Source organism: Alosa alosa, chromosome 19 (genome assembly GCF_017589495.1).
Source record: "Alosa alosa isolate M-15738 ecotype Scorff River chromosome 19, AALO_Geno_1.1, whole genome shotgun sequence".
In the NCBI taxonomy this organism is placed as follows: Eukaryota; Metazoa; Chordata; class Actinopteri; order Clupeiformes; family Clupeidae; genus Alosa; species Alosa alosa.
Genome location: NC_063207.1, coordinates 20,304,568 through 20,321,904, shown reverse-complemented (window position 1 = coordinate 20,321,904; position 17,337 = coordinate 20,304,568). Strand labels below are relative to the sequence as shown.

Genomic DNA, 17,337 nt, shown 5'->3' with positions numbered 1-17,337 from the left:
TGCGGTGTTTGAAAGCTGGACACAATTTGGGTTTTGTGCGGGACCCCTTTCTCCTCTCCCGGGCCCAGCTGTCCATATGGAATACAACATGTACAACAAGGACCACAATGGCCCCAACTGACAGGCTCAACAAAAACCCAAGGATACATCTCCGTGACTCGGGGATGCTCTGGTCGAGATAAAGGAAGTGAATAGCAACAAGGAACCCCCCCACTCACCCCCGTCTCTCTGGCTCTCCGGCCAACACACTTCTCTGCCCCTTGTTAATATGCACGCCTCTAACATCCACAACAACCAGCCCTAATGCTTTGTGTGCTTTCTGTGTTGTATACTGTATATTGTGCAACTATGGACTGCCCAAAAGTGCTCCGTCACGGTGTCGAATATCAGGCCAATAGGGGGAACACTGATGCCTGCCTGGTTTACTTTGACGGCATCCTCGTGCCATTGCCCTCAAGATATGAATTGGTAAACAAATGTCTCTTGACTGTCCAATATATTTCCCTCATCGAATTCCTGAAAGTCCACATCATATAGTTACAAAAACAAATCTACAAAACATATACTGCGTATGCCTATTTATGTAGGCTTCCCAAAAGCAAATTGATGATCTTTAGTATCACTTGTAGCTGCCATATAATATAACAAAAGGTTGAAATAAAAATACCAGGCCTACGCAATATGATGTTTTGAAGGTTCGGGAATTTGACTTTTTAAATGACCAAAATCTTGTCTGCCGAAGAGTTCTGTGAATAATTAGCCACGTATGCCAATTTAGCAGTTTATTCAGTGATAGCAATGGTGCCACTACATCTGTTTAGCACAGCTTTATTTACTCAGAGTGCGGTGGAGATTTTGCAAGGAACACTCATATTTACCTACTACATTAAATCGAATCCGATAATGTTTCAGAGTAGCCTTGTAGGCTAACCTAGAAGTTATTTTCTTTTCGTCAAGAGGCAAACGGAGAGTCTGTTATATGACAACAAAACTAGTTGTGATGTATTAAATTATTCTTTAAATAACTATTTTATAACTACTAAATCAGCATATAGCCTACATTGCATGGCACCCACTGATTATTGTTATTTTTGGTTTGCTTTTTAAATGTGCCATTTGAACACCGTTTTTTCTCGAGCACCCGAGGTCCATGAAAAGGAGAGGCAATGAATGAAAAGCTTCCTGGCTGAAGGAGCCCTCTTACATTGAGTGGATTTTATCCCCAATTCACAAAAGTGACTTTAGCCTTCTTATTTCTGAAGTGTTAGCATATATAAATTTAGAAAATCCAGACTGACTAAAAAGACATAGCCTAGAAAATAAAGACGACGTGGTCGGTTTCTTTTTGGGAAAGCTATGCGTAAGACCTGATATTATGTTTTGTTGTTGTTTAAAAGCATCTTAACTGTAAGGAGTAGGCATGTGAATATATGAGCTATTCGTAATTCCATATGTAACACACGCAAAACAAAGCATACTTTCTAGAACACCATTTTTATTAAAATCCTTATAAAAATGTTCGGTTTCTCGCAATCAACGCGCGTTTTAATTACTATTCACATAATTCGATGGGTCAGTATTGACAGCTTTGACATTTGTCATTAATTTTAACTTTCAATAGTACTTTCAATATTCCATGTCTCCAGCTACACGCCCTGAAACATAACTGTATTGCAAACAATTGCCACAAAAATATTTACAAGGAACAGAAACCAAAGTAATTGGCTAAAAGTTGCCAGTATTTATTCTTGGCCATAAATATTTTCGGTCCATTGTAAAAGCACGAAATAAAATTTTCTGTAATTATAAAGTGGTTTTATACGTGCTGGGGACACGAAGGACAAAACATTTCTACAACACACAAACATACTTTACAAAATTTCACAAGAGCATTGACATTCTTAGATCTAAGGAGAGGCTGGACCCGGTTTGCTGAACGGAAAAATGTAAACATGACGCATACGTCAGCCTCTAAATGAAACGGTTGAAATGGGTCAAGCCGCCAAAAAAAGTCTTTTCCTTTTGTTTTGTTTGTGAAACTCAAATCCCAGTCCCAAAATCAAGCCCATCCATTCAGTCTGATTCACCAAGTCCACTGTTGCGTTTGTACCAAGTGATGTGCCGAAGGGAACTGTGGTGTAGTGGCGGCGCTATAATGGGCGTTATATTGCATGTGCTGGAGGGACTGGGCGCTATATGCGGAGAAGGGTATTCCAGCCGGAAAAGTGGCCGCCAAGTCCTGAGCTTTTAGCGTGTGGCAGGGTTTACCATCCCTGACTAATACAGGGACGGCCACCCGTCGTGGTGAGGGGAGATGGGTCACTTCCATACCTTTCTCAGCGCGAGCCCTCTTCATTTTGTATCGGTGGTTCTGGAACCAAATTTTCACTTGCGTCGGTGTCAGGCGAATCAAGCTAGCGAGATGTTCTCTCTCGGGTGCCGAAAGGTACCTCTGTTGCCTAAAGCGGCGTTCGAGTTCGTAAGTCTGCGCCTTGGAGAACAGCACTCTTCTCTTGCGTTTCTTACCGGAGTCGCTGCCGTTGCTTGAAGTTTCCTTGTCGTTGTCTGGTGATTCATCGGCGGAAGGCTCTGGCGATTTGGCTGATGAGTCTTGTGAGTTAGCGGATAGACCATGCACTGCGTGGGAAAACACAATGAGCATCCTTCTTCTGGCGCCAACATCGGAATCTAAGACAGTATATCTTTTATGTTTCATATTTGCAAATCTGTAGTCCAAACAACCTAACAAGAGGCCAATCACATCACATAAACATGCATTTCTTTCAGTCGAGCTATTTAGAGAAACCTGTTGTTTGAGGTCTAGTAAAAGTGAATAAACTTGTCGATGCATGTTTCTAATGCACGGATTTAAAGATAAGTAGGATACGTAGACAATTAATGTTAATGAATTGGCCAATATTTGACAATGACAAACAATATTACTATGAGTCATGAAATTGATTTCAGAGAATGTTAAACGGTGACCACAGAAATAAATGCAAAATGGCATAAGGTATAGACTATAGGGCTGAAGCTGGGTCACGGCAAAACATCGCCTTAATTCGTATGAGTTCATATTCTTCCCAGCTTACGGCATGATAATCAACTGCACATCAGTAGCCTGAAAGATCACTCGGACAGTCTTACCGACATATTCAGTAATACAAGATTATTTCTTTGGCACAGAGACATACAGTAGCCTACTTGTATTGTTTAGCACAAAATTAAAAGTAAACAGTTCCAAAGATGTCTGAATTAAGTTTCCATTCTTGAACGGTACTTACATGAATACTGGATGCTGTCTGTGGTGGCAAGCCATCTTGTGTAAGGATTGTCACTATTATCATAAAAGGGGTTCTTTAAAGGCAGATTTTGAACACCTTCAAGTGGACTTTGCACCAAAACTCGAGGCGTTTTTGTAGGTTCCGATCCCTCTGTGTCGTCCTCCGCTCCAGTGATAGATCCTTCTTCATCGTTCGTGTCAGGGAGGTCCAAAATGTCCTTTACAGAAAAGCCCGTCTTTGTGTTGGTCAACGACATAGTCTGGAAGAAATTATTCAGGAAACTTTGTGCACCAGTTTGGAAATCCGCTGTTTTAAAACAGAAACAGAAACGCACACAGTCCAAATTTGATAAAAAATGTCAGTGTCGCAGAAACGCTGAGCTACAACAGATACGGCAAATCATGAGGCTCAGTCGATAACCATTGCCTGACAAAGTGATGGTAGCGAAGGAATCAGTTCAGTAAGTCCAGGAAGAATGCCAAAGTGGCTGAAGTGCTATATCTGGTTCATGGATATTGTGCTACCGCTGGGTGCTAGGGCGAAATAAGCCATTACCGGGATGTTCAGTCCATATAAGGTTGGTCTCAACACATGAACCTGCAGTGAAAAAGCATTAAAAACGCAAAAGGTTGGCCACGTGTGGGCGGGTCTTAGGAGTCAAGTGGATGAAGACAGTGTTTGCAGATGTGAAATTGTGGGTTTTGGGGAGATCCGAGCCTCTACCATTGGTGCTTCAGAACATGATGAGTGGTATAACGTGTCAATTAATTACAAAGATGGGGAGGGCCTTTTTTACACCCTATTTACATACAAAGGACCTCCAAGTAGCTTTATACTCAGGATACTTGAAAGCACGTTTTAACAAATTGCTCCAGAGATTACGTTTGCGCTACTGTCTACTACTAAAAAATATTAGTACAGTAATGTCAAAAAATGCATGTTGCTACTTTATTAACTCTAAAATCTTAGTCTGAACATGTGCTTCCGTACATTTCAGATCAATAATTTTCTATTGTTCGAACGGAATGCCAAAGCTTTACAAGGGATTAATTTATGTAAACATTTTGGGTCAATATTTTGGTTTGAGTCTAAGGAACACGGAATGTCGTTGAAAATTAAGACATAGCTCGTAATATTTCGACAGGTGAAATATTCAATTGGCGAACATATAGGTGGAATTATCGACAGTAACAATGATAGTCTATTATTATTGTGTTAATAATTGAAACCGTCATGGCATTTTGTCGACTTTTTCTATTATTTCTCTATTGGCTACATTTCGACAAAGTTTGCTTTCTACTCTGAAGTAAGTTATTATGCTATATAAAAGTGGTGCATTATTCAACCTAAATGTTTGCTTTTCTTCACACATTTGGCAGTGCGTCTGGGCACTATAGCAGCATTATTCTTGATCCTAGTTTTTTTTTCTCATCTTAGCTACATTTTTTTCTTCCTGCTTTCCCTCCCCTCTGCCTTCTATGTCGTATGTGATGTGGGTGACAATGTTGCACGTTTTTGGCCAGTCTTCTGCTCATCCTGGGTGGTCGGACCCGGGCAAACACAAATACAAACCGATTGCTAAGCTGCAGACAATGGGGGAAATGTAGACAAATGTCCGGCTCCTGTTGGAAGCCTTTGTCCGGGTGCAGTTTTTGCATTTATTTCAGGGGCGAAATAATAGATGATTGACGCCTAACTACAATGCGTTCTAACTGTTTGGAATAAATCTGAGGTTGTTCCTAGTTGTCATGGCATTCAACCGCTTTCAATGGACTATCTCTTTATTCATTTCTGAAACCTTCCACAATATTAAGGAAAGTCCTTCATCCCTCTCTGTATCTCTCTCTCTTTCTCCCCCTCTCTCTACCTCCGTCTCTCACTCTCACCCACCCACCCACTCACACACACACAAACACACAGACACATTAATTTGCTCTCTGCCTCTCTTGGGTGCAGGCGAGGACTGTGTCAAACATCTTACCCAGTCCCTTAACGTCCTATTTACCCTTGTTGCTAAACAAATAATGTCCAGCACACTTTGTTCAACTAGTCTTTCGTATGTGACCGTAGTGAAGTGTCATTAAGCCTACCCATCTTGGAAAAAAATAGACGAACAGATTATATGACGAAATTGCCACATAGTTGCATAGTGTTTTCTCATTGTGTGTTATACGCATAGGCTACCTGTACATACGAAGGCTTCTAGATGCATGGCGGCAGTATGATAAGAGGCAGAAATCGGCCCATTTAAACCACTACCATTTAATTTCGCCACATGTATAGGATAATATTGACCTAATATTAAACTTCATAATGCGCATCCATAATTAAAAGCAGCTGCTTTTCCCCACGACTTAATGTTGGCAATGAATTACCTGTAAGTTAAATACTTCACCAGCATAGTATCTGCTAGAAATTAATCATGCAGCAGTCTTAGCTGCAACGACAATGGGTCCATTGAGCTGGCGTGAAAACGCACGCTGACAGAGCTCCACAAGGTTACTGGCTGACCCTCAGTCCCGTGATGACACACAACCAGATATTTTAACGCAAGACCAAAATACGACAACTGTATTTCTGGTAGGCATACTGTTAAACTAAGAAGTCAAAAGACTATTTCTAAGCAGTTTATGGTATCTTATGATGACTTGGCATTAGATCATTTTCGTTTGCAATCTTATCATTGGAATTATGAATCCACGATTAGTGTTATAATATATTAAGCTGCTTGTTAGGCAACTTGGTGTCTTTGTCCAATCATGATGGAAAAGGTTATCGCAGTTTTTGGTTATGCGAAACATGGAGCAAGATTCGTGGTTTGCATACATGTATTTGAACAAGTGAAACTGAGGGTTTACGAAAGGAGAGCTAAATGTGTACTGACTAAGTGGGCGCACTTCACTTGAAGTGCCATCTCCTTATGTTTACCTGTTTACTTTCCCAGGTAGCTCTGAGAGGCAGTGCGCCTATTCACTCGGAGAATAGACCAGGACGTAGTTTGCTATATAGGTTCAATCGTGTTTTCGAGGGGTAAATCACAAAACATGAGTGGAATCGAAGGTATCGTGCACGCAGGGCAAACTGCCTGTCACTTGAGGTAAACTCACTTCCCTGCACAACTGTTCCTTAGATTGGAATACCGCAGCCTATTCTGTATCCTAAATTATAACGAATTGTGCTGATGTCACTATAATTATCATTATTATTATTATTATTATAGTAATAGTAGTAATTAAAAATAATATTATTTCAAAGCAACTTTGTGGTTGGAGTTCGATAAAGTGGAATTGTCTTTGTGTGCGTAATTTTACCGTTTTAAGTATGCTGAAGAGCGACTACCTCTGTATGACCCAAGTGTGGAGCACAAAAATTATGACAAACTTGGTAATGACTGATCATGTAAGCATACAATATTGTCGATATATTGCACTTGTGGTAGCCTAACCAATATTATATTGACAAAATGACTAAATTTAATGGACATAACTAGCCTAAACATAACTATATAGAAATAAATGTTCAAAATTCAATATTCATTATTTTTGCAGGCCTATGGCTTCTTGAAAGAACTTGTCGCTTAACATGTTGACTTTCAAAGTGTTATAAAATATAAACTTCAATAATGTATTGGGGAGATATTCTGTGATCATTATGAGAGCTAAACAGCCGACTGCTGGCACGGAGTAGCCCAAATGGGTGCGTAACTCTCTAGGCTTATCTATTCAAAGGCCAGAGTAAGCTATAAGAAATGGAAATAATAAAGGGGTTTAATGCCACAACATGTTAGGCCTAATTAATTTCGTACGATAACGTCAGAATCCATGGAATTTCAGATTATCCACATTGTGTGTACCCTACCAAATTTAGGAGGAAACTATTTGCCAAAAATGAATAAAATAATTTCTTTTGTATGGTCGATTAAATTAAGTATCCAATTGAATTGAATAAGACCGCTAGGGGAAGATGTCTTCAAGCAGTGATCATTTCCTTTCTGTAATCGCTGAATTACAGTGTCCCATTGCCCGGGGGTGTCGGTTATGTTTGATAAAAATAAACCTTCTTTTCCCCTCAGATGCTCATAACAAATGTATAAACTGACAACTCAGCCTCCCCAGTTAATTCTATGATTAAAAGCCAATGCGTGCAATCCATTGGTTTCAATGGTAAACCTGATTTTTGTGGAGCTAAGCCTTAGCCCGAGGACAGTGCCCTGGAGCGCACACCATTTGTTGCAGTTTGATGCCAGGAACGAAATCCAAGCACCTTTCGCTCCAAGGCAAACGTCGAGCCTTTATTCATCTCCCCGAGTCTAATGATTAAACATGTCACCACGAGATTAGCGCAGCGCTCGTGCCCAGAGGAAATGCCTTCATTTGTTAAACTACCATTTTATTTGCAACGGTAAATTTCACGGCTTGCACTGTGAAATCCGGCGCCTCTCCCCTCCCGTTTTATCATCAGTTCCGAAACAAATTGCTGAAAAGGATTATTATTTTAAATCACTCCTGTTTTCAGTACCTCGGCATCCAACCAAACGGGATGCACACTTCTTTTGCGCCCCCTTCTATTTAATTAACTATACATCATCGTTTAGTTTCTGATCAATCAAAATAAATATTTAAATGGCAAGTTATTTATCAAAGCACTCACGCGCGGCAAAAAGACATAAAGACGGGGTAAATTTCGACGTTCCTTGTTGTTATACATGACATAAACTAACCATGTCCTCATCCAGGGATGCCGCTTCGCTTTAAATGAGTAGCCTAGACTCCGAGAAGGCTACACAGGAGGACCAGTAGAGTTTGATAGAGGCATCCGTAATACTCTAGCGAACTCTGCTGACACAGCTGCGAATCGTCTTGGTAAAAGCACATTGTGGACAAAGGACTATGCATCTTCACTGCTACGTGGTTCGTGACAGGAGTGATGTTTTTTTTTTTAGATCAGAAAAATGAGCCCCAACAATGACCGAATCTTGTGGATACGCTGTGATATTACGTTATGCAAATAATAAGATATTCTATAGGCTACTAACAAAGTTGTGTTGGCCTATTTGCTTTAAAATAAATGGCCTACCGGAATGGGATACCGGTAGTGTGACTCATATAACGTTTAGCATTATGGTGTAATGTTCAATATATTAACTATAGCCCTTTCTGGCTAAATTTAAAAACACAAATGGCTAATTTAGTTTGGGGCTCGCAATGATCAACTCTTGGGTAGGCTATCTGTTTTGTGAAATTATCGTTTTTTGTTACCATGACACGCGATATTTTATGATAACTTAAACATCTTCAAGATAACTAAATTTCTTGAAAACTTTAGTAGCCTACAAGTGAGGAATGACATGTTTAAGCTACTTGCGAAAGTGCTGTACGTGTTAGCCTCTACCGTTAGGAATTGTTTTGAAAGGCCAATTTACCCAAACCAGGCAAGGCAGTATAACAACAGTACCCATTTTTTAGTTATATTGTTTATGTTTAAGGTATAGGCTATTGTCTAACATAGTGAGCAGTGAGCACAACCTTGACATCTTACACTTTACCAGATATACGTTGTAGCCAAATATGCGCGCGCACGTGCGCGCACGGGTACACAGTACACACACACAAAACATAGCGTCCTTACAGAACGCAGTGTGACAAGAGGTTAGATAATATGGCATTCTACTCACCTGGCGACTGACAGAAGGAGCTAAGTGGTGCTGCAGCTCGCGTTAAGAAACCGCTCGGTTAATGAAATATCTCCAAATGGAAGTCAGGAGTGCATGCACCGATAAGCCTTATGCGCTTTATATACCCAGAGAGCAAGTGCTCCTCTTCTGATATTGTCCAAGTGCGTTTGCATAGCTGGCCAAGTGGCTCTGCTCTAGCTGTCTCGCTAACATTACGCCGTGTTTGTTTTCCCCCTGCTATGACGTGTGACAAAATACTGACCATATGTTCATCGGCAATAAATTGGTATGAGAGCAAACATGACCGCCTACAGGCAACGCTTTTAGCTGATTCGAGCTTAGTTTTCATGCAAGCACTACCTGCAAAAAGTGCTATTTCAATCACGTTCTTCCAAATCAATCTTTATAAATATTTTCCCCAATTACTCTTAGTCAATGGCATAGCATATAATACAGTGACAGTCGGTCAAAAAGAGTGTGTGAGGCTTTTAACTTTTAACTTTATTGAACTAATCGTTGAGGTACTGTCCCGCAGAAGTACTTATCTAATAAATCGCTTGGTAACCAGGAGGCTACACAGCTTAGGGACCAGATGTGGCATGTTATTTGAGGCAACATCACCGTTTATTCTAGATACCCCGGTGCAATGGTTGATATCCAAGGTCAATGAAATCCCTCTCGAGCGCAAGTGATCTTCCAGTCTATATATTTACATGCGGTAGGTTTCTTTTGAAAATCAGAGTGGCCTCAGGGATTGACTGCCTAGCGCTGTCTGGTAATAAAACGTTTAGGCGCTTGCAAAGAATGGCTTTTTGCGTGAAATGTCTCAAGATTTCTGCTTATATTTTAAATCCATTTCTGATAGAATTGTGGACTTCATTATGCTTCAAACCAACCTGCCTCTCTCACCTCCGTGCCTGCCAAATAAATGTTGAAGAAAGCGCCCCCCCCAGGTGAATATTTCCCAGGTTTGTAAATCCTGATTCCTGAGATGTTTTTCAATAATTGTCTAACACATACTCAAAACCTTTCCGTTCTCTTGGATACATGGGCGTTTCTACAGTTCTACACAAGATTCTAGTTTTCATCAGATACAGAAATTAGGGTTTTCATTGTAAATCTAACCTAGGAAGGATATACTTTATAAGTGAAGCCTCTTACGTTTTATTGGCATATTTTCAACATGACTGCTCTTTTGAGAAGGCAATAACAATTCATGTGTGGAAACAAACCTAAAGATGTGGGATAGACATTATGCTACTTAAATCATGGGCAAGTCATTTGTTTTATTTATTATTTTGCCATTTATAATTGTAAATGTTCAGATTGGAAAAACTCTGATTGGATTTAGCATGACAGCAACACAGGAATGTTTATTCCCTCTGAGGAAACTTTGCCCTTAGTGAGGCCAATGTGTCCTTTTTGTATAAGTAATTGGTAATGTTAGGTGGAGACAGATCTGACAATGATTGCAGACATCAAAGTAATATGAAACAAATATCTACCCTACTATTATGAAAAAGGGAGGACAGCCTGAATCACTGAATCAAGGCACAGTGATTTTATTCTGGATGGTCTGGAATCCTTGCATGATAATAATGGTGTTGCCAAGTACTTCAGGAGCAGCTAACAATGAGGAATACATTACTGTTGGGGTTTTGTGGCCTACCACTTGCAGATGAAAGACAGAGATTACCCTCATGCTATCGGAGTCTTCAAGTGTATTGCTGATACGCAGTGAATACAAATAAATAAATTGGCCTCATCAGTGCATTAGAATTCCACATTGACTTAAAGTAGTCCGCTTAAGTTTCAGTGTATTCATGGAGCTGTCCTCTGTCAAAGCTCCTAGTTCCACTCATCCTGTTGTGTGAATCCCCTTGGGGAATTGGAGTTTCACGAGGAGGTCTCTGAGGGTCCACTAAAAAGACCTGTTGAACAAGGACAGGGAAGATGGGGCCTGCTGGTCAACCTATTATCAATCTACTGGCCCGCAGCTTGATGACTAAGACCCTTCAAATGTAGTCAGCTCAGGGATAAAAGACACCAATGCACAGCATTCTCAAATCAATCAGTTCAAGTTTTAATATATCAGCCACTTGAAGAGAGCCGCCTGTAGAAAGCTAGAGTGAGCGCGAGAGAGAGAGAAAGAGAGTAAGTGCGAATGAGAGAGCGCTTCTCCACACACAAATGTGGGTGAGAGCCTCACACATTTTTACCTAAGTTGCTCCTTGGACAGAACAAAATACTCAATTAGCATGGAGGTGCACTCATGTATTTTTGTCAGGGAAGAACTCCTGATCCTGTGAGCTGGCTATTACCCTGCGGTGCATCCACAAGCCCTCTCATGAGAGAAAAGGCATATCGATATCCCCCTGCGATACATGCCTTAAGCAATCTCACAATAATGGCGTGCCCTTCAAACCGCCAGGTCAGATGAATGTGACCTCCTCAATGCACTGTATGATGAGAGGCATCACATAAACAGCGAGGCCTATTGTGCCAGACAAAAGTGGCTGGCCGAAAGGATTATACAGCACTCCAAGGTCTCGCAAGGGGATGGTAGATGGCCTTGGTGGGAAAGGCCAGCAAAACTCTGACATGTCTCTCTTCAGTGAGCCATTACAGGCGGACTAACATCAATGGAAGATAAGCTTTTCACTTGAGGTGGATTTAGTTGTCATTGTTGCCTACCAGAGGATCTTCTGTGGAGTTGTCAGGAAATACACATCTGACATTTGGCTCTCCCACATCAGAAATTTTCAGAAGTACATCCTGGTTAAAAGTATCGCTACATACTGCTTAAATTTGCCCCTAACATGGGCAAACATTTTTGTTTACTTCTGCAAAGAGTAGGTAGTTAGTGTGAGAACGTAATATACTGTCCCTTAGTCACCTTGGGCTGCTCCCATAGTAGTCAACAACTAAACAGGCTTACTTATAGACTCTTTAAAGCTCCACTCCTAGCACCTGACCCACAGGTATTGTAAGGCGAGAGCATTTGAAGGCCAAGTGAGATGTGTTTAGTTGAGAACACTGAGAATGCTTTCACAAGCACCCTTCAAGTTAGCAACAAAGAAAGAAAAAAACTATGTTGCTGTCTGCAACTCCCCAGAACAAGGCTCCTCCACTGCTGGACATAGCAAACCTATTCAATTATGATGCGTTCTATAAAAAAAAAGAGAAAATGAAGGCTAGAGCTTCTGAGAAATCAAAATATTTGTTCTGCTTCCAATATTTGTAAGAACCCAAAAGCAACAGACTGCTGGCTAAGAGCCGAAGTCCGATGTCGGTTGAGATGTGTGGCCATTGACTGCAAAACCTTTTATATAGTTAACATTCATTCATGTGATTGTAAGTGCAAAAGAGGGGGTGCATTTCCCCAAAACCATAGTGGCTAACCTGTTAGCAACTTAGTTGGTTGGCAATGGGAAATTGTGTTGGTTGGCAATGGGAAATTGTATTGCCACCAACAAAGTTGTTAACTTATTTAGCAACTATGGTTTTGAGAAATGTGCCCAGATCAGAGCATATTCACCTTAGCTTGGTTGGAAGCATTATGGTGGTCAACACGGTACTGGTGTGAAGTAATAGGCTAAATATACAGCGGGGAAAATAAGTATTGAACACGTCAACATTTTTTTTCAGTAAGGATGAATCCAATGAGGCTATTTGCATGAAATTTTCATCAGACATTAGTATTAACTCAGATAATCCACCCATACTTTTTTCCTGTGTCATTCCACTTTATTATAACTCAATATAACTCAATTTATGGACTTTAATGTTTGGATTTTTTAATATGTGTGGATTACCTAAGTTAATACTAATGTCTGGTGAAAATGTCATGTGAATAGCCTCACTGGAAGTATACTTACTGAAAAAAAATGTTGACGTGTTCAATACTTATTTTCCCCGCTGTATTGTCATCGAGATGCATTTTACTAAGGCCTTCCTCAGCAGTTTTGTTTGACTTCGGGCCCTATTTTAGGGTTCTAAAACGCATGGTCACTAATGAATAGCTAAATTAAATTTAAGGGTTTGTCCAGTCCACATTGGGTGTGGTTTGTTATAAAACGTTGGTGCCTGGCGCGAAAAGGTAGGTCTTATGTTTCTTAATCAGTCATGGGTGTGTTTTGGGTGTAACATCCTTTAAAACCAATGAGAGTGACATCTGTCATTCCCTTTAACAGCAAGCAGCGTGACTTCAAACAACGCATTGGTATTTTGATGGTCACTGGCGCATTTGAAGGAATCTGCCTGCACGCGAGACCATATGGAACAGGTATTCCACTAAGCCATGCTTTACTAAAAACCAGAACACACCTTCTGCCACACCCCTGGGCGCAAAGCTTAATAAAAGTAAAGCACATGGCGAAAAATCCGAGATTAAGATAGGAATAAACTTTGCGTCTGGATAATAATTTGCTTTGCGCCAGGTTTTGCATCGCGAAAATAGGGCCCTATATCTTTACGTAGCATCATTTTGAAAAAGGTTTTTAATCAATTGCAAAGCATGCCAACTGAAAAGGAGGACAGATGCTTGAATACTACTTCAAGGTCAGGTCATTGATTTATTAACCAACATCTTCATCCCTCTTGAGCACCAAAGTGGATAAGGAATTTTTGTCCCAATGAAAGCATTTATTTAGTCTCTCCAACTTATTTCTCATAAACCACTTTCTCCTCTTTTATCTTCATATTCCTTTAAATGTAAGAGGCTTTTCAGACAAAGAATCAAAATTTTGGCTTAGTTGGAAAGCTTTCAGTGAATAGCATCCATATTTCAGTCCCCAGGCCCACTTGACCGTGTGTTGTACGACATATTGAAATGGCACCCTTAAAGCTTTTTACAGACCTGAGGCACTTGAGTTCTAGTTTCTAGTTTCTACTGCATGGTGTTGCCACATGGCAACACTTATTATATCTTAGTGTTTCTAATTGGTAGTAACACAAAATCTATATTTTATTATTTAAAAGTGAAAAAGGGGACTTTAATTTTTTTATGAAAAAATAATTGTTAGGTCACATGACTAGGATATGTTGTTAGTACTTCACATTTCACAGAGACGTAACACTGTGACCACCACCACCTGTCCGCTACCTTTGGATGGCCAAAATTCTGAATTTAGCCATTATTTCTTTGAGAAAAAAATGTAAACACTGTCTGGACTATGTAAACATGAACAATTTATCATTAAAACAAGTTTATATATAATGAGTTGTAAATTGGCAAAATATAATTATTGCCATATGGCCACATCATGCAAATATGGAACTGTTTTATGCCCATTCAACTGAATGACATCATATGATTTCAATAGGATTACATAGCACTGTGATATTTACAACTTTTGATAATATTTTAAAGTTAAAAAAACTTATCTGTGGAATAAGGGCCAGATATTATAGTGACTGGAGCGGTAAGATGTATTTTGTGTTATTGTTCACTATACAGTCAACTAGACATGCTCTTTTCATCATTTCTGTTTGGGATTTTGGGAAAGATAAAAGCACATTGTTGGCTCTTCCACCAATGAAGTGTCAGGATTAGCTATAATGCAGCAGGGAGGAGAACAACATTGCAGCATCTATCCGCAATACGTATCAGTCACCATTCTGGCCCTATGGCTACAGTTTTAGTACTTCACAGGCCCAAATATAAGGGCAAAAGGGGTGACCTTTCTCTCCTCTCACTATAAATGGTGTAAGAAGTGGGCTGGCTTGCTATGGAGCCATCCAATGCATGCCCAGGGTGTGCCTGTAGTATAAACCATACCGGGGACCCCTAGGTTAGGTTGATCCTTGTGTGTGGGACCCCAGATATGGATGAGGCATGAAGTGTGTCAGGGGGATATGGGAAGGATACCTATGTCTCTCTGTGTGTACGGCTTGGATTTGCACACTTTCTGAAGGGGAGGGCTCTGTGACTGTGCGGTCTCAGTGCAGTTGAATATGTCCTCTGACTGTGATATGAATATGGGAAATGAAAGTAAATCATAATGAAACGATGACTTTATTTAACATGAACTTTGGTTTTATTCAAAACAGTTATTATGACCGCCGCTAGCGAATCTAGCAAAGCGGTCATATAGGGATTGTCAAAGTTTTTTTTTTTTTTTTCCCTCATCTATTTCCTGAATTTTTGGTCAACGATACCCGGGAAAAATTTGGTTTGGTCCCCGGGGGCAACTCCCCCCCCCCACCCGCGCTGGGCCCCCCGAAACCCAAAAAATGCAGTTTTTCCTAAATAACTTCCTGAACCGTGGCACCGAGGATGAAGAATTTTTTATGGTATGTTGGTCTCAAGGGCCCACATCAACTTAGCCCATAATCACTCATTTCTGATTTGCAACCCCCCCCCCGGTAAAAAATGAAAATGCAATATCATTCTGCTTTAATCGCCCCTCTCTTCAGTTAAGATGTTCAGAACTGCACCAAATTTGATTAACCTGACATTCTCTGGGGGTATGCCAAGTTTCGTAGAATTTCATCCATGGGTGGGTCTAAAAAAATTAAGTTATGTGTACATTTAGTGACTGTACACTCATTGGCCTGTAGATGGTGGTGCACACATATACACACGCACACACACACACACAGGCACGCACATACCATCAGTATCGGCAATTAGAATGGCCGATACATAATTACAAATTCAGTAGGATTAAAGGAAAACCAAATATCAAATATTCATCATAATAATTTGGCTGCATTTCCAGTATTGGCGTCACGTAGTCGTTTGTCCACCAGATGGCGCATCGTTGCAGTGAGACGTAATTTTGTTGGAAGTTAATCTAAAGTGGGGAAAGACACTACCTTCCTACAAGGACAAGACTGTACTTTATGCAGAGAACGTCTAATAAGGGTAGGATGATTTCTGCATGACATGTAATTCCCATTTCTTCTTGAAGCCGAAATAAATCTAAGAATGTTTATCGGACATGCTTGGTTTTTACTGCAGGTAGGCTATGTTAATCTTAAATTATATCAATAGACGTAGGTAAAATAATGTTACCATTAGCATTGGTTAAGTGATGGAGGCCAATTTGATTATTGATGTATTTGTAGAAAACCATAAATGCGGTTATAGGCTACCAAGCAAATTGATAACAGCACTAATTGTATCTTTCTACTGTCATCTCATTTGCTTATGACCATAACCTAGGCTACTAACAGGAGCTAAGTGAGTTAGCCACAACACGTTCGCTACGTGATGGTTTTGTAATGGAAAATATATTTTATTATATATTATTAGTATATATTATTAACGTTAATATATATTATTAACGTGATGATCTACATCTCCATTTAAACCAAATGTTTTAGAGTGCACGTTGAGAGATGTATCCAGGGCAGGGCTGTACCTACACATATTTGTTGCACGTGCTACAAAAATCATTCTTTGCGATGGATGATTTAGTACCAACGTTACACCGGTCCGATACAGTTTTGCCTATGGCTATACCGTGAGACTGAGACGCTTTTTGTTTGTTCGAAGTGAGTGTTTAGGGTGTGAGAGGGGAGTCGATGTGCGTTGATTCCAGCTTGGTAGTTGTAGTCTATGCGATTAAAAAACACATGCTTTAGCCACAGACCTTGAGCTACTGTACAGTGGGTTGGGTTCCATTTAGAAGTGTCCACTTCATTCGCGCTTTCTGTGATTCACACAGCTGCGTGAAATGTATTACTACTGATTGAAAACTGAAAACTATTTCGCCAAGAGGTGGCAGCTTAAGTCCGCTTGATACTGTAAGCCATTGGTTCCCAAAGGAGATTTTATTTGGGTCGCCAGCATAGCCTAGTGACAATTTATGTTGTGTAATAGGCCTAGCATGGGGCCTACCTTATATAGCTTATAGTTTTAACAGTCACGGTTTTGTCATAACTCCCTCTATGCATTTTTGCATTTAGAATAGCTCTGAAACTGGGGGGCGAACACGTCGCAGGGGGGGCGCCAGTGCGTGGATATCTCAATCGCAAAACTGGCACACCAAAAAAGTGATGAAATTTTTTTTTTTGCATCTTGCTCTATTAGGCTGTAGTATAAAAAATCTGTGATTTTTTTTTTCAAAGGACCCTCCCATTCAATTTCTATGAACCTCTACCAAACGGTTGAAGTGCCTGTTAATGGTAAAAGTCAGTTATCTGACTTTGACATGAGATTATTGTGTTTTACTGAAAGAAAACAGTTTTTCTCCCAAAAGTGGTATTATCTTGTAGCCCTGGTCCCAGAGTTTAAGATAAATCATGTTAACTAGAAATACTCAATCCTGTACCTGCAGACCACTTAAGAAGAGAAAACTGATTCAACTATATAAACCATATATTTTCTGAAAGCTTAGACCCTCAGGATGTGATCTAACATGACATGAGTCA

General features: G+C 40.2%; 1 protein-coding gene across 5 annotated transcripts; it reads right to left on the bottom strand.

Annotated features, from left to right (window-relative positions):
• Positions 1–1,478: 1,478 nt before the first annotated feature.
• Positions 1,479–9,209, bottom strand: nkx2.2a (NK2 homeobox 2a). Of its 5 annotated transcripts, none has more exons than XM_048227977.1 (3): positions 8,959–9,209; positions 3,285–3,543; positions 1,479–2,688 (listed from the first exon to the last, which is right to left on the bottom strand). In XM_048227977.1, the coding sequence occupies exons 2-3, from the start codon at positions 3,538–3,540 to the stop codon at positions 2,084–2,086; spliced, it is 861 nt and encodes a 286-aa protein (XP_048083934.1). In that variant the 5' UTR covers positions 3,541–3,543; positions 8,959–9,209; the 3' UTR covers positions 1,479–2,083. The 5 variants fall into 5 exon arrangements, with proteins under 5 accessions (XP_048083934.1, XP_048083931.1, XP_048083932.1 ...); XM_048227974.1 differs by having other exon boundaries at positions 3,285–3,590; positions 8,959–9,208; XM_048227975.1 differs by lacking the exon at positions 8,959–9,209 and adding an exon at positions 8,005–8,023 and having other exon boundaries at positions 3,285–3,590.
• Between the last annotated feature and the right edge of the window lie 8,128 nt (positions 9,210–17,337).

What these genes read in the sequence shown, in the direction of transcription:
- nkx2.2a (XM_048227977.1), bottom strand. Translation starts at nt 3,540, where the DNA reads ATGTCGTTGACCAACACAAAGACGGGCTTTTCTGTAAAGGACATTTTG. An exon ending in AGACAGCATCCAGTATTCAT is followed by an intron (nt 2,689 to 3,284) that starts GTAAGTACCGTT and finishes ATACTGTCTTAG; the next exon opens with ATTCCGATGTTGGCGCCAGA.